The 25651-nt window shown below is 40.8% G+C and overlaps 1 protein-coding gene across 19 annotated transcripts in view; it reads right to left on the bottom strand.

Annotated features, from left to right (window-relative positions):
* SORBS2 (sorbin and SH3 domain containing 2) overlaps positions 1-25651 on the bottom strand; it is a 293640-nt gene that overhangs the window by 125898 nt on the left and 142091 nt on the right. For all 19 annotated transcript variants that reach the window (XM_063458106.1, XM_063458108.1, XM_063458107.1 and 16 more), the window contains one exon: positions 15119-15288. In XM_063458106.1, coding sequence (XP_063314176.1) covers positions 15119-15288 — 170 coding nt within the window. The remainder of the gene's footprint in view (positions 1-15118; positions 15289-25651) is intronic.

Here is a 25651-nt window from a genome sequence, read left to right as displayed (position 1 = left end):
TGTACAACTGAGAATGGAATATGAAGTGGAAACAGGGCTGGACTGGGAACTAAAAGCAGCCCTGGAAAAAAAAATATTTACCAGCCAAATAATGTGTCGCACCAGCATAGTGTGCAGATACAGAGTTAGAAAAGATAACTTAAAATTAAAAATGATTACTCTAACGTAAAAAGAGCACTCATAGGCAAAAGTGCAGATTTATTTTAAGCAGACGTGCCTTTGCATGTAATCAATGTTTCAATCCAACTACCATGACATATTAAGGAAAGTTTGGTAATGGGACTGAAATGGTGAATGTATGTAGGGCACAACTGAAAAAAATTACGTTCTCTTGTTTATTTTGAAGTCCTGTGGGTGCGCTCTTGTCTTTAACTATGTTATTGTGCTGGAGTATGCACCTAGCAACAAGACTGGGCCAATATCTGCTCATTACATATGGTACATATTAATGACATTTCTCTGTGTATTATGCATATATAAATCTACATTAATATATGGGTAAATATTATAGGCATAATTATATAATACACACATTAATATACATGATATCCTATGTGTGTCTCTTTCTACCTCCAGCCCCTCTGTGTGCCTCTTTGTCTCCCCCCAGTCTCTCTGTATGTTTCTTTCTCTCCCTCACTGCTCCTCTTTGTCCATCTTTCCTCTCTCCTTCCCCGTTTCTTTCTCCCCCCCTCCCCTGTGTGTCTCTCTTCCCCTCACACTCTTTCTCCCCCCGTTCCCTATGTCTCTTTCCCCCCCACCTCAGTTCCACTCTTTCACTCTCATACACCATCTCTATATTCCCCCTCTGTCTCTTTCTCCCTCCTTTACCTGTGTCACTCTCTCTTTCCTCCCTCGTGTCTCGCTCTATTCTCCCACTGTCTCGTTCTTCCCGCTTCCCTTGTGTCTCTCTATTCCCTTTCTGTTTCTTTCTTCCCCCTCCCATTTACCAAAAGAAGTCAGAGGGGGACGGCCGCGTTCCACGCTGGTGCCTCCGGGCCAGGTGGCCGCCAAGCCGGTCTGGTGGCACACTCACTAATGCGGTGCTGGGAATTGTGGGAAGCGCAACCAGAAATTTCCTGGTATCCAGGTGGGCCAGTCCGGCCCTGAGTGGAAAAGAGGTACACGCAAGGGGGCAATAATTTATTGGGACTCTGTACCCTTTACTAGCTCAATGGATATACTTGTCTCCGCTGTGTTTGAGAAGCTATGTTTTTTGAGACTACCAAATAGCAGCTGAGCAATGCAATACATACAACTCTGGCAATGAAAGGATTATGGGAAATGCATCATAATAGCTTTGCATTAGTAAATATAATATTTTTTGGCAAGTGCTATACTTCCGGTTACAGTTGACTTTATTTTGTGCAGACACATTACAGTTATGCAACTCTATGAATTACAGTGCAACAGTGCTATTAAAACATATGTGAATCATGTGGGGTTTTTTTAACTTCATATTGGGAACATAGTGTAAACAGAGTAAAACAGGGCTATCAGGCCGATAGTCTCGAGGACAGACACATACAGTAAGTGAACTGTTTAATCTTAGATTCTCAGCAATCAATCACATTTCATATTACAGTAACCGTGAAGAGACAATTTAGTGTATTGGATTTGACAGCTATGATCACAGGAATGCTGGGAGTGCCCAGACAACAATGCCCGTGCTATTACAGGGCACATAGATACTGCATCAAAGAAAAGCAAACAACTATATTTAATTGGCACTGTGATATATACTCATGTATCAAATCTGAAGAACTGTCCATTCTCTAAACTATGTGGCTTGTATGTAGATTTTTTTATTATCATTATTATCATTTATAAAGCGCCAACAAGTTCCGTAGCGATGTACAATGGGTGGACTAACAGACACGTATTTGTAACCAGACATATTGGACACACAGGAACAGAAGGTTTGAGGGCCCTGCTCAGTGAGCTTACATGCTAGAGGGAGTGGGGTAAAGTGGCACAAAAGGTAAGGGTGGGGAAGAAAATTAGGCTGCTAGGATAGTATTCATTGAGGGCTTAGTGTTTTGTTTTGATGACAGTTTCAGGAGAGGATTCAGGTTGTGAGGGGAGGGAAAGCTGTTCACAGTTTAATTGATATGCTTTCCTAAAGAATAATTTATCTACTTGTTTTAATTCATTAAAGGCAAACGATAATTTAATATTTAAATGTTGAATCTATTTATACTGGTTATACAAAAAGTAATATGAGGGCATTCTTCAGTTCCTCTAACACTGTTAACAGCTATGATTAATATATATATTAATATAATTAGACCATTCCTGGGAACCTTTCCTCACATTGTAAACAGCTATATAAGTGGCAATACAGTTACCAAGGTCCTTCTGTAAGACGTCAGTTTTATTTTGGTGATTAATGGGTCTTTAGGAGAGAGTGTTCTATAGATTTTAATGGCAGATGATCAATTCAAATTGCACGTTTACATTTATTTCTGTCTCAGCTGAATGTGTATGCCAAGATTTACACCCATTGTATGGACTCTTATACCTTTCATACATCTACAACCTATGTATACATATTTCCAAATGTCATGCCTTATGTGGGATATCTCAAAATATCATGTTATCGCAGGGCACGTCCTATTGTGACTGTTAGCAATAGGGAACAGGTACAGCAATATTATAATGAATGAATTTTAACAGCCAACCAGGAGAAAAGCAAACTGAATTATTATCTGCTCCCAAGACAGCTAAAGAACTCCACAAATTGTCAATATTGTCAAAATTAATGATGTTGGATTATAGGTCTAAGGTCTTTTGTACACTGGTTTCGATACCTAAAACACACAGTCATTCACCCTGATTAAAGAAAAAAAAGTGACCTTTTAATAATTGAACACTTGTGAACACTTAATAATTGAAGGCTAATGTAACATTTTAATCATACTGTATTGCACACAGAATCCTCAGTCTCCCACCGGATCCATTATCTATTTCAACCTTTACTTCAGTAAAGCTGGACGGAATTAACCCATTGTCATTTCAAGCAGACACTCTTTATGATATAGAAGATATAGTACAAGGTTTCCAAAATTTGTTATCATAACACGATGACTACTTGTGACAGTGGTGGCGAACCTAACACAAAAACAATATTATCTACTGGTGTATTATATTACTTTCCAAATATTTTATAATAATACTTTTTCTAAAAATTACAAAAAATTGTCCTAGACGCAGCACAAAATCATGTCTTTATTAGGCAATTGAGTATGTTTTGTTTTGTGCATGCCTGCCTGTTATCTTTCTTAAGGCAATTATATGCTTTTTGTAGGAGGTTTGGGTATGAGCCAGCTAATGTTATATTTTGGTAGGTCATGAGAATATTGTAATGGAGAATCCATTGGCATAAACAGAGCAATAATATAATATAAATCTGAAATATCAACGGTGTTGTACACAACTGAATCTGGGTTTATAAAGCAGTATTATGCCATGGTATCTTTTTTTTATTTGTATATTTTAGAATGTCTTATGTCTCCAGTGTTCTTCCCAATTTGTTCTAGATTATTTTTGACTAGAGACTTTCATGGCCTTTCTCTCTAACCCCTACATCGCTATGTGTTCTTTTTGCAAGCACACATACCTTTCCCATATTGCAAAATGTGTCACCTTGGTTACAGATACTGTAGCTCATTCCTTTAGGATTACTTTCTTCCCTTGCCTCATGTTAGCAATGTACCAGTATTGTCACTGATTAATAACTTAAATATACCAGTCAAGAGTGCATTATTAAATAATGCATGTAATGTCAAGCTCAATGTTCACTGTCCAGACTTCAACATGACTTGTCTCAGACTCACCCACTTCAGGTCTTGAGTCCTTAAAGTCCAGGCCAGGGAGAATACAATTTGGCTTACAGCAGCTAGAGCTAACAATTTTTGCCAACATTTTCTGTTCTGTGTATTTTTTTTTTAATTATTTTTTTAAGTTTAGTCTGATGCCACAGAAATTGTCTGTTTTCTGCAAAGTCCAATCAAAGTTACATATCCACTATAGATTTTATGTTTATATGTTTAAAGCGGTTTTACAATATGGCAGGCAATGTGTTGGGGACATGTCTATGTGTCTCTACTATCTCAAAAAAAACACTTAAAGCAAAGTGAATGAAGATCTCATTGAAAAAGGTTAACCTGGGGTCAAGGTGTGACCACCATGCTGGATAGTAACAGCAGGCTTGAGCTCCCTGACAATCTTGACTTAAAGCAGCATTGTCACGCCGAACTTACCTTTCTCCTACAGTTTCCTCTTCATCTTTTTTTTCTTTAAAACATAAGACAATGTAGGCACTTCTTTGACTTATGAATTTTTCTACGCTTGACTTTCTCTGATCCAAGGAGGAACGTAAGTCAGATCCATTTCCTGTGTCAAGGAGAAAGAGGAGTACTTTCTTTGACACAGGAAATGGAATTGACTTAAGGTCCTCCTTTGGTCAAAGAAAGTCTAGAAAATTGGATCAGAAATAAAGAAAAGAAGAACAGATTCTGAGAGAGTAAGAGAAGAGGAAACAATAGGAGAAAGGCAAGTTTGATTTGGCAGTGCCGCTTTAAAAGTCATTTAGGTGCCAAATCTACCTGCCAATCACCTTCTTTCTACTGGCACCTGAGTTTGATACCTACTGGGCATTCTTGATGTTGTTATGAAGCTGCAGTCTCAAGTTTTTTCGTGCGTTCCCTTGACGGGAGATATGGACGATCTCTCTGAGTGGGACTGCCCTGGCTTTCTGGTTAATCTTCTGAGCCCTGCAATGCCCCCTCTGGACCAGTGAGGGTTATCCCGGTCCCCACCTAGCAAGATCTTACTTTTCAATAGGTCCTGGATGAAAACAGTAAAGACTTCTCCCACGCTAAAATTACCAACATATGCGCCCTAACACCTACAGATGAGGTTTCTGCTCGGTGGTGGGAAGAGGGCTTTCGGAAGGCATTTGAGGCCCTCTGCCATCAGTTCTGGAAGAGCCTGAAGGATCGAGAGAATCTGCCCAACCCACCTACTACTACCCTGCCACTAAAAGTAAGAGCATCAGTTTGTGGCCCTCTCCTAGTCCGTCCACGTACCTGGGTGATCCATTGCTGCCCAGGACTTTCTTGGGTTTACACCCTGGATATGGGGAGTGAGGCCTTGGGACATTGGGTGCAGGTTCAATACCTAGGGCTGGCGTGGTGCTGCTCAAGGGCAACACAACATCACGGGTGGCTCAGACTGCTCTGCACACCTGTCTGGGAACTATTCGACCATTTTTACAAGCACAGGCATAGCTTTATCCATTTGATAAAGTCTGTAGACGAAACGCATTATGGAAATTTTATATTGTGTATTTTTTAATTAAAGGTTTTTTGGTCATTTGTTTGTGCCAATTATCCTTTTTTCATATACACATTTTTACTTTATCCAGGCTTTTTATTCTATTTTATACTTTTTATTATTCTGGTTTTATAACCCCTGGAAGCTCCCTGCAGCCCAAGAAATCCTAGGTGGGGATCATTCCACCAACGCTGACATCAAAGAGCAGTCGGTCTGCTCTGTATTTGTAAGTATGATTTGAATTAATTTCCATTGAGAAAGTTAAATAGAGAGCACTATTGGTTGTCTCTTTTATCTTCTCTTTTCTGAGTATTGGACACCACTGATGGAGAGGTACTCACCACATATCCCATAAGCAGGGATTACTGTACTTGCTTTACCCTAGAGCTGGATAAAAGCTCTTATAAATGTGAGTTCACTACCATTACTCCAATTTTATTTCATTTGAGCTATACATATTGCACTATTGGTTGTTCTTCTCTTTTATCTTCCATATTATTGGAATCAAAATTACACCTGAAGACCTTGTTCCTGTATTCAACACTGTAAGATGACAGTGAGAATACTTAGGTTGGACTTTCTTTTATATTTGCTTCCATTATTGGAATTGGACATTGCTTATTTATTCACTATTTATTGTGGCGCAGCCCTTTTTTAATTTTTGTTTTTATAGCTTGAGTGGGCTGAGTTTGTGGGATATCTTGCTATGACCAGACAGCTAGGCTATATCATCTAATATCTTAATTCTGTATCTGCTACGATGACTGCTTTTTTCTTTATGTTTTATTTCTTTTTGGTCCTTCCCTCCATGTATCTGTCATGGCAGACATCTTGAGCCCAGCAAATAGTTAAACTGACAGTTTTCTCATGGCTTTTTTTTTCACTGTGTTGTCATTTGACCCAGCTTGAATTTTATGTTATGTTATTTTGCTTATTAGGTGACACACACGTCCTCTAAAATGTTCTTTACTTTCAACAAAAGAGTGGTTTCTTAGTCATTTCTGCATTAGTTAATAATGAGCATCATACCTGAACCTATTCCTACTGATGTTTTCTCTCACCACTGCGAGAGCTCACTGTTTTCATATAACGAGGCTGCCATATCGCTTTGCTCTCTCTAGAGAATTTATTTATGGGTACAATTTATGTTGTCATTTATCCTATTGGTAGATATTTGTGATGAATGTTATGCATGTGTACTGCAATTTGTATTTGTAAAACTGCATGACAAAAAAAAAAAATGTCAAATATATATATATATATATATATATTCTATATATATATGACATTTGTATTTTTTTTTTATTTTTTTGTCATGCAGTTTTACAAATACAAATTGTAAATTTGTATTTGTAAAACTGCATATATATATATATATATATTTTACATTTTTTATTTTTTTTTGTCATGCAGTTTTACAAATACAAATTGCAGTACACATGCATAACATTCATCACAAATATCTACCAATAGGATAAATGACAGAACATAAATTGTACCCATAAATAAATTAATTCTGGGGCGGGGCCGGTCAGCCATGCTGACCGGTCGCATGCAGGAGAGGCTCCGGATAAACCTGGCCTCTTAGGCGAATCCTGCAGCTATAATATCTGCAAAGAGCCCAAGAAACTTACACACGGCGGTGGACAAGGTGGCAGACCCCGAGATCGGGAGCTTTAGGACCCTAGGGGGCTGCATGAAGCTTCGGAGACTGCGGCCTACCCGAGAAGGGAGCGGGGTGGACGGCCGCTGCCCTGTCTCCCTTTGCGGCTGCCACACGCCGACACCCTGACACGCCTGCCGGTCCTGTTTCCCCCCCTGAGGGCCGGGGGGGTTATCCTGGCCCCCACTGCGGAGAGCTCAGGAGGAATGGAGAAGGAGAGGCACAGCACTCCTCAGATTAGCCCTCTAAGATGGCGGCAGCGTGGAGCCCAACACCAACGGCCCCTGCCTCGTGAAGCCCCAGAGGAGAGAAGCTCACCAGCCTGCACAACCCACAAAGCAGCCCAGCGGTAAGCAGCCTGTTAACCCTTAAGAGGGAAAGCTCAGCAGGGGGGAAGCTAGGCAACCTTAGACAGCCAGGAAATCTGCCGACATGCCTCACAATCGTGAAGGGGAAGTCCTAACAATATTACTGAGCAACCGGAACCCAGTAATACCCGCCAAGAACTGTAGTTCTGCCTTGCCACACCGACTCAGCTCTCCAAACCCTACTCGGACTTTAAGTCTCCAGCGACTACCTCAGAACACCTCATGTCACCACAGAGGCACATATGACAAGAGACTGGCGGCGGCTGCCGGCTGGGACACCACTTACAGCCACGGACCCAGACATCACTAACATCACCAGCAGCCATCTCTTGATCCCTGATGCGGCTCTCACCTGACCACTTCAACATGGTCTCCCACAGACATTAGTCTCTGATCTGTTGTTAGCTCGACCGCAGTGGTCCTTAATATACAATATACAATCTGTTCACCTAGCATGTAACCTAAGCCTTGCAGCCTACCACATCTTGCCTAAGCAATTTATATGTATGCTATCTGACCTAGCAGGAAACGTCTACCCTAAGTTTTTATGTGCATAGTTCTCTGCCTAGCAATTAGGTCTTATGTGTTATATTTAACCCTGTACCAAGTACTGCAAGAGCAATATCAGACCGGCTATGCCAATGTCTTACACTCTCAAAAATACTTATCTGTTTTCACGTCTGACCATGCTACATATCTGCTTAGAATGCTTTTCAAGTGTAATAGTTATTAAGCGTATGTCTTATCATATATTACTGCTACAAAAACAAAATGTGCTGATTTATTAACTGCCCTGTACTGTTAAACGATGTATGCGGATTCGCTTGCTACCGCTATTGGGGCAGTGCAAGCATAAATGTAACCTTCAAGCAGAACAAAAATAAAGAATTAAAAAAAAAAAAAAAAAAAAAAAAATTAATTCTCTAGAGAGAGCAAAGCGATATGGCCCCCAAAGTCCCACTCCTCCCAAGGGGCCACACTTTTTCAGATTTCATAGCATTATGAACTATAGCCGTGAGTTTATCGAAATAGTTTTCTCGATTCCAGTGTTTAACTAGGCATCGTGTCACACAACCAGCTTGCCTCAAGGGGCTCTACGAGGAACCAGCTTTGTCAGCTTTGCATCTTTCACATTTCTTTTTAAGTCATTTTTACATTAGTTTAACCTTTTTCTTTATTCTTAATATATATATAAAGAAAAAGGTTAAACTAATGTAAAAATGACTTAAAAAGAAATGTGAAAGATGCAAAGCTGACAATAAAATATTTGGCCATGAACAGGTAGGTAGTGCATGGCGGTAAACATGAATCCCATATGCCTAGAGATCTAGGGTTTCTCAGACAATTACACCGAGATCACTGGCTGAGGATGTAAGTGTTCCCAGTAACACGAATGAGCAGAGTGCAGAGGAGCACTCACAGTGCAAAAAGCTTTACATTTTTAATTATGAGGAACCTTTGACATGATGGCTTGCTGTTTGCATATTCTTTGTAGAAATAATCCAGGGCAACAGTGGACATCCACAATTAGGACTGGTGTGTTGGAAACAGATATTTGAGAAGAATGGACTTTAAGTTAAAATAGATCCCTTAGCTTAATTTCCATAGAGTGTTAAAACACAGCAAAGCAGATGAATTGACTAATGATGAGTGCAGATCACAACTGTTAGCAGTACAAAGTGATGCAAGTAAAGCACTTAGTAAGCACCCCTATGCTTGCAAATAAGAACGCAATGCTACACAAGGATCAGAACACAATTTTAGTCTTCGTGTGGTCTTCTGTAGGAATACGGAACAAATTAACTGTTTGCTAAATTAGACTATTACCAAAAAGGTCATGACATTAATTCATTGCCTCTGGCTACAGTTTTATAACAACAGCAACAACATTGTAATCTTTTCAAAGTATTTAAAATTGAATTCCATCCTCTCCAAACAAATCCAACAAAACAAATGAAGGGGAACTTGTGGGGCTAAAGACACCTCCAAATACGAATATTATCTGATCTTCTTCTATACAGCTCCCAGTATTCCTGTGCCTCAAGGTAGAATGAATAATGCGGCTTCAATAGCAAGCATGTCTTCTATTTTGGCACATAGGCTGTTACAGGCTTTTTTCCAACTTAATTTGCCTTCTGCTAATATGACACTGTCACATATGTTCTATTTTCCTGCCAGTCATTATATTGTGGATCCTTTTTTTGGGCGATATGCATGCTTCTTTGTAATGTTAAATAATTAAGATTACTACATTTCTGGGTTTTGCTGTGCCTTTTCTAACATATAGCATCTTATTTAACTATTTAAGGATGCATTCTTGAGCATTAATTCCATTTTTGTTTGTCATGGGTAGAACATTCTATTGTATTCTACCTCATGGTGCCTCTTTATTTTTATTCATTTTTTAAATTCTTTATTTTTGTGAAGCACCTAGTTGGCAAACAGTAGATGACGGTTAAAACAGTATTTGTATTTCACATTTTGAAACAAACTGAGAAAAAATAAATAATATGAAATATAAAGCACATTACAGTTTAAAAATAACACTGCTGTGAACAGAGCTATTTGGACCCACTCAACAGCAATCATAGAATTCCATGCTATGCCAGTGTTTTCAGTCATCATCTGGTCATGGTACCAATTACTGTGCCAAAGAGAGATCAAACCAAAAGAAATAAAAAAATAGATGAACCAATATGACCCTAATACTGGAAATGGTAGTTGTATCATTTGTAAGTATGAGAGTTGCCTAGGTTAGGCAGGCTGGCCAGACAACATGGACCCACCACGAGACCAATCAACCCCTTCCCAAGAGCAACAAGCCATGATTCCTGTAACCCCTCCCCCCCCCCAAAGTCCCACTCCTCCCAAGGGGCCACACTTTTTCAGATTTCATAGCATTATGAACTATAGCCGTGAGCTTATCCAAATAGTTTGCTCGATTCCAGTGTTTAACTAGGCATCGTGTCACAAAACCAGCTTGCCTCAAGGGGCTCTACGAGGAACCAATGTTATTCTATTGACCAATTTCAGTGAAAAAAACAGGCAGCCCCTCCACCGGTTTAGCCACTACATACAGCCAGGAGTCTAGGTTAAATGATATGTCTAATAACCTGGTCAGCAAGTCTCTGATACCCTCCCAGAATTGCCCCATACTCAGGCATCTCCACCACATGTGAGTGTAAGTACACTTCTTCCCATAAAGTCTCCAACAAAAGCCAGTGATAATATTATCTATTCTGTACAATGTCACCAGTGTGGTGCACCATCTCATTGTTTTGACCGCCTGTTCCTGAAATGCCACAAACTGAGACCTTGGTTGCCACCTCCCAAATATCCTGCAACCCTCCCCCCATCACAATCCCTCTCCCACTATTTTACATAGGTCAGGTCACCCCAGATTTTATTTTCTGAACAGTTGGATTTTATAGGTTAGGGTCCATGGTTCCTTTATAACAAATATATATCATATCCAATGTTTGAGAGGCTTTAACCTGTGGCAGCTGCTGAAGTTTAACAGTAGTAAGGCAGTGCCCTTCCTGGCTAGTTGGGTTCTACCAACTTAAAGGGGCTCTGTAGTCACCAAAACAACTTTAGTTTCACAAAGCAATTTTGGTATATAGTTAATTTCTCGTTTCTCTGCCCCTGGAGTTATATTATTTTTGTTGCTGTCGATAGAGCCCTAGACACACCTCCTGTGGCTGTGACTCACACAGCCTGCAAGACAAAATTTTAATCACACACAGGAGGGTCCTGAAGGGTCTATCAAGTGATTAGAAATGCAGAAGATAAGACAATCTAAATTATACAGAGTTTGTAATAAAGGAAGTATAAACATTAGATGATTCGTTAGTAAAAATATTATTTCCTTTTGGTCTAAACGGAAGACTAACATAGGTCTAAAGGATATGATATTAAAACAAACCCCCATAGAAATAATTGGATATAACATTCCAGATAGGACTAAGTTGAAGTGGTTCAACAATAAAAATTGAAAGATGGCAGATATCTTACAAGGTTTCCAACTCAAAACCCATGAACAATTGATAATGGGATTTGATATACCTAGTAAGGATTACTATAATTTGATTTGTATAAAAAAAAATACATAAAAAATACATCTTATAACTACATTAAATCCAAAGGTTATGGAAACATTAGAGAAGATCTTTGCTGCACATTCAAATAAAAGCATCTTCAAAAAGGGTCAATGTTTTTTTTAAAACCATGGAATAAGAAAAGTAAGCGCTATCGCAATCCGCCTGGTCTATAGATCTAATAATAGGGATTGATACTATTGCATTGGGAAAAAGTTGGATACAGGTTGAGAAAGTTACACACTATTTAAATATCCAAGAACTACATTGTAAAATAATGCATAGATGGCATCTTGACCCCACTAGAATACATAAAATAGATTCTAATCATTCCGCTCTATGCTGGAGATGTGAAATAAGTGTTCGTATCTGGTGGTCTTGTAGACTAGTTAATAATACCTGGTCAAAGCTCTTTCAAATAATCTCAGATATTGAAAAGCTGAAAATTAAGGTATCGCCAGAAAACGCCATTAATAAAAATGGCAGATTTTTGATTATTCAATTTTTCTTGGCTATGAAACTGGTTATTTCAAGAATGTGGAAGAAAAAACAAGAAATCCCTCTGATAGCAGTAATGAATCAAATACATTTTCCATGTCTGATGGAAAAAGGTTATTTTTCGGCTTTTCAAAGATTTGGTTCAAATACAAAATATGGGATCCTTGGGTTCTTATCCTGACAGGATTAATGTTTAATTCTTTATCTTTTAAGGTTTTTTTAACATGAGGTGAAGGGGCCCATACTTGGTTGTGAAGTTTCTGTCTTTGTTGTGTATTTTTATTTTTTGTGATAAGGATACAGAAAACAAAGCTATGGTGAAAAAACCCATTTATTTTTAACATGGAAATATCTGTTTATTGCAGTTATAATTAATTTTTACAAATGTAGGGGGGGGGGGAGGGGAAATACAAGGCAATTAAGTATCCTTTATCCTTTTAAAGTTACACAATTATACATTTAGTAGGTTATAAATAAATTGAGAATCCTTTTTTTAGGCATACTCCTCAGTAGGGAAGGCGATGGCATGTATTTTTGTGCGGATTCTAATCTTCGTGTCTCTGTAGGGACAGGTATAATTATGTTTAACCATGTGGGAAAATAGCTTCTTTCTTAGCCTGTTCCTTTTTGGATGTTGGCACATCAAGCTTCGTTACCTTCTAAAATTTTATATGCCTGATGGAGGCACTAGAATGCAGCTGTCAGCTAATATTTACTTTTCGTTCTTACAGGCTACATTAAAAATAAGCCCACTTTTAGGATGTAGATTTGCCCATACTATAGAATAAAATCGGAGCCGGAAAGAAAGTAACCTTTTAATTACTGAATTCTAAAACTGTGAAACATCTTCTATTACAGCAATGTTAACAATTGAGGGTTAGAATTCGGGATTTATTCACTGAACCCACTAAAATTAACATGACGAGACCAGCATGAAAACTTGCTGTAGACTAGAGCAAGCTATGCTTTAAGTTGCTTTTAGCAGTATCCTTTACAAGTCACATGCTATACACAGTACAAATCAAACAAATAGAGGCTGCGCAAAATGTTGCTATGTGCACAAACAAAGTGCTACCAAAATTTATTGGAGGACAGAATAATAAACAGAAGTTTCGGGTACAACCTTTTTTCAATGCACCATGTCCCTTTTTACAGCAGGGTGTAAAACTTACCCACCTCACTACAACACAAACCACCATCTACACTGTTGTATTTTAATAATCACACGCTATGCTTTGACCTGATTGACATCAAGTGGGCGCCCTAAATAATAATGGGGAGTGAACCTGTTGTCCCCAGCACAGTCCCCACCCATTGGCAGATGCCCTAAATAATAACGGAGGGGAACCTATTGTCCCCAGCACAGCCCCCACCCATTGGCAGATGCCCTAAATAATAGCGGAGGGGATCCTATTGTCCCCAGCACAGCCCCCACCCATTGGCAGATGCCCTAAATAATAACGGAGGGGAACCTATTGTCCCCAGGACAGCCCCCACCCATTGGTAGATGCCCTAAATAATAATGGAGGGGATCCTATTGTCCCCAGCACAGCCCCCACCCATTGGCAGATGCCCTAAATAATAACGGAGGGGAACCTATTGTCCCCAGCACAGCCCCCACTCATTGGCAGCAGCCCTAAACAATAATGGAGTCGATGGACCTATTTTCCCCCTCCACCCATTGTGGCTATTAGTAAAAATATCCCCCCCCCCCCCCCCTCCGTGACTAGGTGTCCCCAAGCTCCTAGTCATCATCTCCCCAATAAAAAATAAAAAAATACCCTACCTATCCCCTCACCCAAATAAAAGTGAGGGTGGGGGGCATAAACTAAATACCTGTAAAATAAAAAATAATAATATGCACCATTACATGTCTTCTTTTTTCTACCATCTTTTATTTCAGTCCCAAAAAAAGGCAATAAAAATGCATACATTTGCACTGAACTATTTAAATAAAATTTAAAAAAACATTAGATCGCCCAAAAAAAAAAAACCCTGGGGAAAGCCATACAATTTGACTTAGAGCGTTCTGGTTGGCTTAAGCCAACTAATCAGAGTGCTCAGAGTCAAGTTGCACAGAGGAGGAAAGCTTTATAAGGCTTTCCCAGTCCTGAAAGCTTGCTCTGTTCAAAGCCCTCACCGGGTGAAGATGGGTTCGGTTCACCTTGGAGCAGGAGCAGTGTTCACGCCCCCCAATGATATCAGGAGAGGCACTCTTGGACACAAACCATTCATCAATCTTGTGAGTTCTATTCTACTTAGCGCACTCATATTTTATCATACAGTGTTGCACTATTGTTTTATTTTATTCTTTGTAGATCTACAGCTGTATCCTCATTTTGCATATATCTATTTGGTTTTTTTTTTGGTCTGGATTTCTTTTTTTAAAGTGTTTTTTATTTTGTGATTGGGTCCTTTTTATTTTAATGGCTGAAAAAAGAAAATGGAAGAAAACATAAGATATGTAATGGCAAGTATTATTTATTTATTTACAGGTATTTAGTTTATTGCCCCCCCTCGCATTTTTTTTTATTGCAGGGGACCCCTAGTCATAGGTTGAGGTATTTTACTATTAGCCCCAGCCTCGTTTCCCTATTCAATTTATTCAAGAGACTTTGAGGGTGGGAGTTGGAGGGGGACACAGTCCTCCGTTTAGTTTAATATCTCCCACTTGGGGGCATTGAAGGACACCATGTCCACCCAAGATAATAAACATTTTTAGGTCCCCCACCAGGTTTGGTGACTGGGCAACAATAGTCTTTTCTTATAACATCCCTTACACTACTATGAGGTCATATTGAGCCCCATAGAATGACAGGAAGTATGGGGGGGGAAGAGATGGGAATTTCACATTTTGGTGGATGAAATTTCATACAACTCGGTCTAATGTGTTAATATAGAAAAAGTGTGGTCTACGCACTCAAGATCTATCGAAAGGCTGCTTTTTTTTTTTTTTTAAAGTGCAATGTTTTGGCCTACGCAGAGGCCTTTGTCAAATTGAGTGCCTGGACCAAGTTTATTTTTCCATCTATGATACTGGGGTTCGCCAGCCCAAGGTATAGAACATCTAGATTCTAATGTTAGAGTGCAGTATATTTCCCTGTGAGAGTTACCCAATTTGTTAATATTGACTTTACTTGAAGACTATAGAATCCTACCGTTCGGATTGCGGTTGGGATTCCAGACTCATCAACAGGGCCGATTCCTGCATAATGTGGAGCTTTAATTACAGTGACCTTCTTTTCCTCTTCTGAGGTTCTGCAGATTGGTATGGTACTGCTGCTTCTGATGACTTCTGACTGGTACTGGGAGTAGGAGTCTGTAGAATCTGCAAAAGGAAACCGTAGAACACATTATTTTCGCTTTAAACAATAAAAATCATTTGCTGAATCTACTTGCAGCCATATGGCTGGGCATACATTTGGACAATTTTTTAACAACCTACTAGGTAGCGAAATAAAATGTCATTTGTAGAAATATACGTCAGTACATTTTGGCATTTAAAATTACTAAATAGAGTGTATGTGGAAATTCAAAACAACTTCTATAGTTGTCTTATTATCCTATTAACTATAAGCTCATTTAAGCAGGGTTCTCTTCAACCTACTATTCCTGTAAGGTTTTTTTTTTTTTTTGCAGTGCACAGAAAACGTTACAAGCAGGCATGAGGTGCCCCGAGAGCAGTCCTCAAGCTTTTTCTCGCAAAACATGCGGGACATTTGGTTACAAGGCACATTTTTATATTATTATTAGCTTATTATTATTAGCTTATACTTTCAGTTTGTGAGAGTAGTGGTACACGTTAATTAGGCTAGAACAGTGTTTAAACTAGTCTGTGGGCATCACAGATTATGCATATATGAGAGGAGAAGAAAAAACATATGAAAGATTTAAACATGCAGGTAGCCAGGCAGGCAGATCATTGTTATGTTAACAGGTGACCGGCTATCTGGGAGCACGGCCTATGCGTACCGTGATGCATAATGCAAGTGTGGGATGGATATTATGAGTGCATTCTGGACATGATTGCAAGGTAGTAGAGTAGCATGGTCAGGCATAACAGCTGTGTCTAAGCTCCAGGTCCAAACTTTATTAATATGCATGAGACCTTCCAGACATGGAAACTCTTACATAGCTATACATCAGCTAAATAATGCGCTATGCCCCACATAAATCATAAAATTAGCCAAAATACAACCAACTAATAAAAATATACATGACATTGAGTCTCATCTGAGAGGGTCAGTTGCTTTGTAAGAGGGCGTTTTGTTTTCTTAGGAGTAGAGTGGTGAAATGGAGGCAGCACAGTTGTCCTGATGGACCAGTCCACAGTCAGCCGACCCCTGTAGTTGGAAAGCGTGTGGGTACAGCTATTTGGTGGAGGCTGCATGGGAGCAGGGTTGTTGGATAGTCCTTGCGATTATTTGTTAAGCCTCTGTATGGCAGGGCTCTCCTCCGTCTCTGCTGGGCCTGCAGCACTAGTCCGCGGGCTTTGGTGGCTGTATCTCTTGCCTTCCCAGGGCGGATTGGTTTAGGCGGTCTTCGTTGCGGGCGGCGGACTCTCCTCGGCTTGCAAGCTGGTTTCAGAATGGCAGCCCCTTGATGGGCTCTCAGCCTAGGGAGGCGTTTAGCCGCTTGGTCGGGCACTCGGGTTTCAGAATCGCTCAGGGAAGGCCCACAGCGCCGCATCCGCTGGGTCCTTTTTGTTTCCTCCTTCTGTTTCTGGAGGTCAGACTGCATGCGTTGCTGTATCTTTAGCCAAAATTCCTTGAATATATTGTTTAGCTGTTGCAGGACTGTGTCCCTGTGGCTGTCGTGTGATGTACATAGCTTCTGTGTGGCTGTCCCAGAGACTGCCGCCATCTTGAGGGTGCAGGGAGCCACCAGTATTAATCCGGAGGTAAGTGCAGTAATGGCAGCCGAGGGTCAGCCTGTGGGGACCAGGATATCCCCCACCGGTCCAGAGGGGGGGGGGGGGTAGGAGTGGAGCTTGTCTGCGCAGCACTTTTAGAGCGGGGAAATCGTCCGCCTTCCCCCAGATCTGTTGCCTGCAGGCCGCAGCGCTCGTCCGCGGCAACCCGCTCGCCTGTGTGATCGAGTGAGGGGTCTATGGATTCAGCTCCGTACCCCCAACCAGTGTAGCGTGGTTTTGTTGTGAGCAGATTGCTGGTCGAGGGGGGATCCCCCAAAGATTAGTGAGTCGTGCGGGAGCTCACGCGGCATGCGTCCGCTCAGCTCGAGGTCTTGGCTCCGCCCCCTCCTGTAAGGTTTTTGTAATTGTCCTGTTTATAGTTAAATCTCCCCCCTCTTATAATATTGTAAAGCGCTACGGAATCTGTTGGCGCTATATAAATGGCAATAATATTACTTCACAGTACAGTGCTGTACAGTGCTGGGAGACCACTTCAAGCAAACAGCAACTTAGATAATTCTATCCAGAGGTTGTGAGGTCAATTCTTATCTAGAAGGGTGAGATATTGCCTTCAGACTTTTAATGGGAAAAAGTGTTTGTGTATGGTATATGATTTTGGATGTGCAAACATATGGTTTACATATTTACTATTGATGGCAATAATAATAATCATAACCTTTTATTGATGCTGCTAATTTGCAAGGTGTTGCTGGCTCACCAGGCATTCTATACCCCACGTTTCAGATCTTGACTTTTTTAAGACTGATGAGCACAGCTTAGTAAACATAAAAATGTCAGTCCAAACACTGAGCTAAAACACAGTGTAATTTGTTGTATTGTTATTACTAATTATACGACTAATGATTGGGCTCATGAGGTACTGCAATCCTATTCTATGCACTAAGAGCGTTGATCCAGCCCTAGTACTGTCTGATCACACGCTTTCCAACTCGACAACTGGAGAGTCAGAGACTGCAACAGATCCCGACACACAGACCACACATTGTAACACTGCAGAGCTGACGAAAAAGACCTGCATATTGGAAAACACTTCAGGAGCTTTTAAACTGGCAGCATAAGTTACAACAGTATATTATCTGTTTTAGACAGGTTTGGGCCCCTTCCAGCAGAAGGAGGGGGCATAATGAGCATCTAGTATCTCTCTCTGTTTGGCACAGGAGACCCATTTAACTATTTTGTTTCTTTTTATTCCTTCAAACTGTCAAGAGCAGAAGTTACTATTGCGCAAACCTGGCAGCTTTTATTTACGGACATCTTTAGTAATTTATGGCTAATTCTTAAAATTACTTTAGAAATAACAATTACCGTAATTTAAAACTCATGCAAAACAAACAAACAAAAAAATCTCTACTCTCCCAGCTCATCTCCCCTTACAGAAATCAAGGAATCTACATTTCCCATAGTTCATTGTTAACTGTCGTCGCATAACATCCTCTTCAGCTACAATGGAACGTTTCATTTTAAAAAGAGAATAGAAGGTTATTCAAATTAGGGTGGGAACCTTAGGCCATAGAAAAAAAAAAGCATGTCAAGTACAATATGTGTTTTTATACCAAGAGCAGGAGGGAATTGTCTGTATTCTGGCACAGTGTCACAGGTTTCTTTGTTTCTGAGCTTTTCATTGTAATTCCTTCTAGTTCTCCAGATATGTTTAAATTAGTCACATTGTTTACATACTGCACCAAGAATTTTAGAAGCGTAAATCACACAACGATTGAAGCAAATACTGGGATTGCAGAGATATAAATGTACTATCCGTGTACCGGACACATTCCTTAGTGTTAGAAGAGCTAATTTTTGCTTTTAAAGTGAAAATGTCACTACCCGGATAGTGAGAATTCTTTAATCAATCCGACAGATTAAACACTTTTTAATTTGTTACTGGGGTGGGATAAGAGATGATTAAGTAAAAAAAAAAAAGAAGAAGCACTTCCATGTTCAGGGTGACATCATCACCTGTGATGCTTGGGGCTAACCTTTACATTTACTGGGTATTTTCACTTATTCTCTGAATGGACAAAATTCTGTGAAAGTGGCCGAATTCCATTTCTGGAGTAAAATCTGCACTTTCTACGTGGCACAGCCGCATAGCGGTACTTAAAATGAACATTCTCCCGAGGGTTCTTTACCTATTTCAGACCATACCGGTAGCATTGCCGGCGATATTTTTCTCGACACTTAAGTCGGCAGTTATTCAATATACATGGAGAGGGGAAAGATCCAGAATACATCACGATTCATTATGCATGCCCAGGCACAGAGGGGGCCTCACGCTGCCGGACTTTAAAAAATATCACCAAGCCACGACGCTACAGCGAATCCTGGAATGGCACGAAACGGACACAATCAAGCAATGGGTGACTCTAGACCGGGATGGGGATACTGCAAAACTAAAGGCGACGGTGTGGAGGAGGCGGGCAACTAGGGGCAATAGGAGATAGGATGAGGGCCCTGTAGCACAAACACTACTCGCGTGGGAGAGTCTCAGGGAGACACCTCAAGTCTCCCCGACCCCGTGCTCCTTGCTGCCGATTACACACAATCCCAGTATAGGGGGCGGGCTGCCTGCGGAAGCCTGGACATTTCTGGGGGATGCAGAGTATATTCCAATATACAAAGTTACCCGGGAAAGCACTCTAAAGACGCTGGACACACTGTTGGAGGATCGACCACAGTCTCCAATGGCGGTTTTCCGATATATGCAACTAAAACATTATTATAACTTTCTCCCACATAAGGATAAACTACGGAGAGAACTAACGTGGTTTGAGGGCCTCTGCTCACGTGGCGCATCACTTGGGAAAACTATCTCAAACCTCTATCAATACCTGTTGACCGATTCCACATCGGAAAACAACACCTTCCAGCGATGCTGGGAAAGGGCTATGGACAAAACATTCACTCCGACACAATGGGACAAAGCCCTGATATGGCAACATAAAAGTTCTTCTAGCTCCCGCTATCAAGAGGTAAATTACAAACTGCTCTCCATGTGATATAGAACACCGGTATTGCTTCACAGGATCTTCCCCACTACCCCACCAATGTGCTGGAGATGCCAGGAAGACAATGGGACTCTATTGCACATCTGGTGGGAATGCAGGCTTATCGCCCCGTTTTGGAATTGAATCAAATCTGACGTTCTCCTAATCCTTGGAGACGATACCGAATGGTCGGAAGAATTAGCCTTACTACACATTTCCTCACAACCATTGTCCGGTGCAGCCCTTGCAACATACCCATTTCATACATTACGACCTATGACCGCCCCATGAGGCTAATGGTAGCAGACATCACACCTCACGCACTGACTGCACCACCCCGACTGGATAGGACATTACCATGGATGGCTCAAACTAAGAAAGACGCCCTCGGAGGACATACACATGCACAATTAATTAGCCAGAGTATACTCAAACATCGCCCCTACTAGGGCTATGCGATAAGGCACCGGGACACGTGTCCTTACAGACAACGGTGGCGGGCTTCGGATACCCACTGTCCTCACGGATGTGAAGGGACGAACCAAGACGGGTCTGACACTACTGTGATGTTCGCGACCGGCCAGTTGCTGGGCATCCGACGACTTGGCCTAGTCTCTATAGGGACTCTGTCCACACAACACAGGACAATAATGGCTGACTAGGAACTGGTCGGACACGCAAAACACTTGATTGTAGGGGTGACGCTGAATTCACCGACAAACATATATAGGAACCCAGTGACTCCACACCCCTTACCCACGTACGACAAAACATTATTCATATTACGAGGAACCCTAGACAGCATGCGTCTCATGCCTCCACCAATACATGCTACCTGCTAAGCGGCTTCCTTCACACACCATCCGCGACACGCACGACCTGGCAATACATAGACCAGGGACATAGCACAGTCGTTAGAAAGACCAGTCGGGCCTCTGGGAACTCCACAAAGAGGCGAGGGAGATGGTTCCGACGGGACATCCCCGGCGATTTCCCGCACTGGATCTGTCACACTAAATACGGGCAGCCACAGTACGAATGGGGGCAACATATCTGGTAGTTCATACCACTGGAGGGACTATTTAACACACTATGATGAGATCTCATTGAACCGGTACCATTCTCTTCTCTTTCCATCTACAATTGCTGTCCTGTGCCATGCCACTTTACTGCCACCACACATCACCGAACCCCTTATGGGTCAAGCTATACTCTAACACAACACATCACACTTTCACACTTTTCGACAAGAAATTATGACACTAACCGTTAGTAGACACGCATTTCTAAGGAACTGCTGCATGTTAATATGCCCACACCGCTCTAGCTCTTGGTGGACTGGTTTGGTTAACCACGGTCTTAACGAGACGTAGCGATGTATCTCCTGATGGGGAACACGGTGGTAACTGAAACATGTGATCTCGTGTAACCTGTTATTGCAACTGTAACTGATTCTGTCTCCGAATGTACCTTCTATTTGGATATACAATGCTTTTACATTGTAATCTTGCATTCTGTTATTAATGCGGGCCTGCGAGCCTAAACTTTATTATCTACACGCTTCAATAAAAACTGATTATTCAAAAAAAAAAATCTGCACATTTGCACGTAGACAGCTTAAGACCAAGACACAAAAACTCCAAAAATTAGTGCAGACAACAATGAAAAAGTAAAGATGTATTTGCAGGCACTGCAACCAACATAACAGGAGGAAAAGGACACACTGCAATATGCCTTTTGCGTTTCAGACTGACGGGTCCTTAGTCATATAAAAGATGCTTTCAATGCCTAGATTAGTATCTGTGCTTTTGCACCTGAATCCTATACATGAGCGAATGATATAAAATACATATTGTACGTCATCATAAATGAATCAAGAGAGCTTTTATCGAGAGATAATGAGATAAGCATGTGATCACATTGTCTACCTTTTATTTGATGTTCATTGTTATTTTGTAACACTAATGTGTGTGTGTGTGTGTGTGTGTGTGTGTATAGCTCCTTTCACGCCCTTAATACTACATGTCTCCTGAGTTTCTCTCTGCACGCAACGTTTAATGTTTGTCTTATTTTGTTGGCATAAGAATGTCTTAGTTTCACTTTAGATGCAGTGAACCTACAATTCTTGGATCATTATGTGGATTTCTAAACGTTCTAAAAAATGTTCGTTGAAGGGCAGGAATTAAAAAAAAAAAGTAAAATTGTTAATGAGCCAATCATATGTAATTGTAATTTTGGATATTTAATTTGGCAGCCCTATTGCTATAAAATTCAATTCATTGTTGCAAGTATACATGTATAAATGGGTCACTGGCACAGTATCAAGAATGCCTAATGTTAAAAACAACACATGCAGACTTCTGGTGGTGCCAGCCCCAGCACAGCTAACCCAGAAGTAGCGACTTTAAAAGGAAATAAACCAGTATGCTAAACCCTCTCTGGGCTTTATCCCAGCTCACATGTTAGGGATTGGTTTCAGTATCTAAAATTTTATTTATTATGATCCAATATTACTACTACATTTGTCATCACTTAGACAGTACTGGTATTATCCTGAATGTATGTACTCAGGTTGATTAATGTATGAACTGCAGCAAATACCCTACTTTGTGTGGCCGCTCGGGAAATTGAGAAAACATGGCATATTCTGCAATAAAGACATTTCCTTTGCTGCTGAACGTGTAACTTGTTGTGACATGTTGTTATGCTGATGTGTGCGATTAGTTTGTATGTCACTGGAGTTGCCATATCTTCATGTATCCCGGGACATCATGCTTAATCCTGGCCTCTTATAAGCCTGGAGCTGTTTTTTGTTGTAACAAACTATTTTAAAGAGAAAGTTAAAATAAAAATTATGGCTTCCAAATATTGTTTTATATAGAGCTCCAAGAAACTCATTTTCAGGGATGCAACATTTCCCTTATTTTGTGGAGTACCTTACTCGTCCCTTGTCCACTACCATCATTGGTAAATGTTCAGTTGAGAATTTCTCTGCATTCTTCCAGAGATCACGCTAAAGAGGAGGTGCTGGGATACCAAGCCAAACACTGAGAAGTCACAGTGTACAAGAAAATACAAAGGGAAGAAGAAAAAAAAACAAGACCGAGAAAGCATCTTATTACTTTTGTTTGGAATGGGGGACTCTCTTCCAACTACCCAGGAATGACAGTACACAAACTCTTTACTGGCTAGGTTTTCTAATGTATAATAGGACCCACAGTAGATGGATATTGGTTGAATATCATATAATCCATAGTTTGCTGGAGATAGATTTTGGCTGCACACAAACACTAGTAATTGGTGGGGCGTTGAAGGACCTGCACATCAGAGCAACTTGAGGTTGGGCGTTGGATCAGTATGATAGATCTGCAGTCCACAGAAGCTGGATGTTGATTGAGCATCTGAGTCCACATTGGACACAAGTATGGATGCACCACTGGCTGAGGATCACGAGATTGGCATTCCATGGTAGTAAGAGTGCTAGCAGTTACCTAACCAGCTTTCTTTGCTGCTGTTACACAGTGTTCTTCTTTGTACATTACGGCTGACTGCTGTGTCAGCTGCACTGAGACATCTACAGTTCAGAATGGGGTATGTTTTATCGCACAATAGTCTTAACAAGAACGCTTTGCTACTCAGCTGAAGTGGAGACACTTCTTGCAGAGCTAAATAACGTGTATGGGTTTCAAGAGGGGAAAAAAACATCTGCATTATGTAATTTTCGAAAAACATCACCTTTGCCTACACAGAGAGAAAAAGAAAAGCTGGTAAAGGAATTTAGAATGAGCCTCAGTGCTGCATGATTTGTGAAGCATGTCTCAGATTAATTCACTTTCTGAAATAAAATATTCCAGACACTGCAAGCAGGAGTAAAATGAAAGAAAATGCAGAGATAATGCCGTTTGTGGGCAAGGGGCTTTAAATCTTGCAAAGGTCTGGGGATACAGAATACATTTAATAGTCCACTAGATAACATTCTTTAAAGAATTGGAATTTACCTTACTAAATGACTGAGGTACTGCACACATTGATATATAAGAGACTAGACACATAGAAGCACCATTTTCACTCTCTCACATCTGTTAATGAGTACCCTATTCCATCATATTCCACAGTGTGTTTGTATGTGTCAGTGTGTTTGTATGCGTCAGTGTGTCTGTATATGTATCTCTGTGTCTGTGTATTTGTGTGTGTCAGGGTGTATGTGAATGTGTGTATGTGTCAGTATGTAAATGTGTATATGTCTTAGCAATCAAAACACCAGCACAACATACAAACAGACCCCTGTATTAAAACACCCAAATAATATACAAACACCCTTTCATTCACATACCAACACTACACACAAATGTACGCCACCACATTCCCAAGGCAACAGTACATACAATTACACCTTTAAATGCACACATATACTCTATACAAAACATGCATATATTCAAACACACAGACATTTCTCACAAATAAAAACCCTGCAAGGATGGGCGAATGGCAGAGCTCCAGTTAGCATAGTATCATAGGAGTTGTATTACAGATGGGGATCTACCTTTTGGCCACTCTTGAGCTAGAAGAGGGCCCAAAAGCATTTCTTGCACCAAGGCACATTAGTTCCGCCACTGAGCGTGATGTTGCGAGTTTATCACGGGCTGTGTTACTGATTTGGCCAAGGAATTCTTCTGTAAAGGTGCTTATTTGTCCTTTATTTGCTTTATTAGATGAACAAGATATAAGTTGTATAAATACAGTTACATTGCATGCAGACGTCATCAACTCAGGGGAGGTGTCTGTTTGTACTGCTCCTTTGCAAAGCCATTTGCTCATTTCCAAGGTATTGGTTAATTAGTTGGATTGAGTTTTCTGTTAATCATGAATTCCTTTGGTCTGTTGCACTTTGTAGGTAAAAGAGGGGCATCGCTAGGGAGGGGACCATGGCCCCCCTAGATCAGGCTGTCCCCCCCTTGTGCCTCCCCAATTGAAACTCAAGCTATGGCTCGCTGGGCTCCCTTGATGTTAGTGAGAGCCCAGCCCCTGAGCAGATGAATCCTGCAGGCAGGGGAAGCCAGGACATGACTTGATATCCTGGCTGCCCCCTGCCTGTAAACATCGGACACACGCTGCAGGGAGCAGGAAGCAGGCTTTGCTCACTGTGCACGGCTCTCCTGCTCCCCCAGCAGAAACAAGGGGAGACTTCCTGCAGGCTGGAGAATGGTTCCTCCTCCACAGCACAGGTACTGCTCACATAGAGCCTCAGGGGGCTTATTATTTTGTGTATGTTGGTGTGTGTGTAAATCAATGGTAGTCAACCTTTTTTTACCTACCGCCCACTAATGCATCTTTTTGGTTGAAAAAATGTCCTTACCGCCCACCAGTTTTCGCGCAAATGCAGAATATTGTTTAGGGGGTGTTTAAAAAAATAAAAAAATGAACGTACATTTATCTTTTTATTTCTACTTAATGCAGGTTTATAAGGTTTTAACTTTATAAAGTTTAATGAGAAAACAATAAAGTAAATTGAAATTACCTTTACTAGTGATTAATGAGATCCTTGAGGTTGATGCTGCGAGACTAAATATTTGATATCTGGTTCGATTTTCGTAAGGAACAAACTAAGGTCTCTTTCAGTGATATTCAGACGACTTCTCTGTTTGCGCATAATATGATTTCTCATTTGTGCGTCAGCTCATCTCCTCTCCCTCCTCAATTCTCCTCCCCACCTTTTTTCCCCCTTTTTTTCTATTTTTTAACCTTCCTTGTAGCAATGCCCAGTAGGGAGGCTG

Source organism: Pelobates fuscus, chromosome 6 (assembly GCF_036172605.1).
Source record: "Pelobates fuscus isolate aPelFus1 chromosome 6, aPelFus1.pri, whole genome shotgun sequence".
Lineage (NCBI taxonomy): Eukaryota > Metazoa > Chordata > Amphibia > Anura > Pelobatidae > Pelobates > Pelobates fuscus.
Note: the sequence above shows the minus strand (reverse complement) of the source record. Positions and strands in the feature narration are given on the sequence as shown.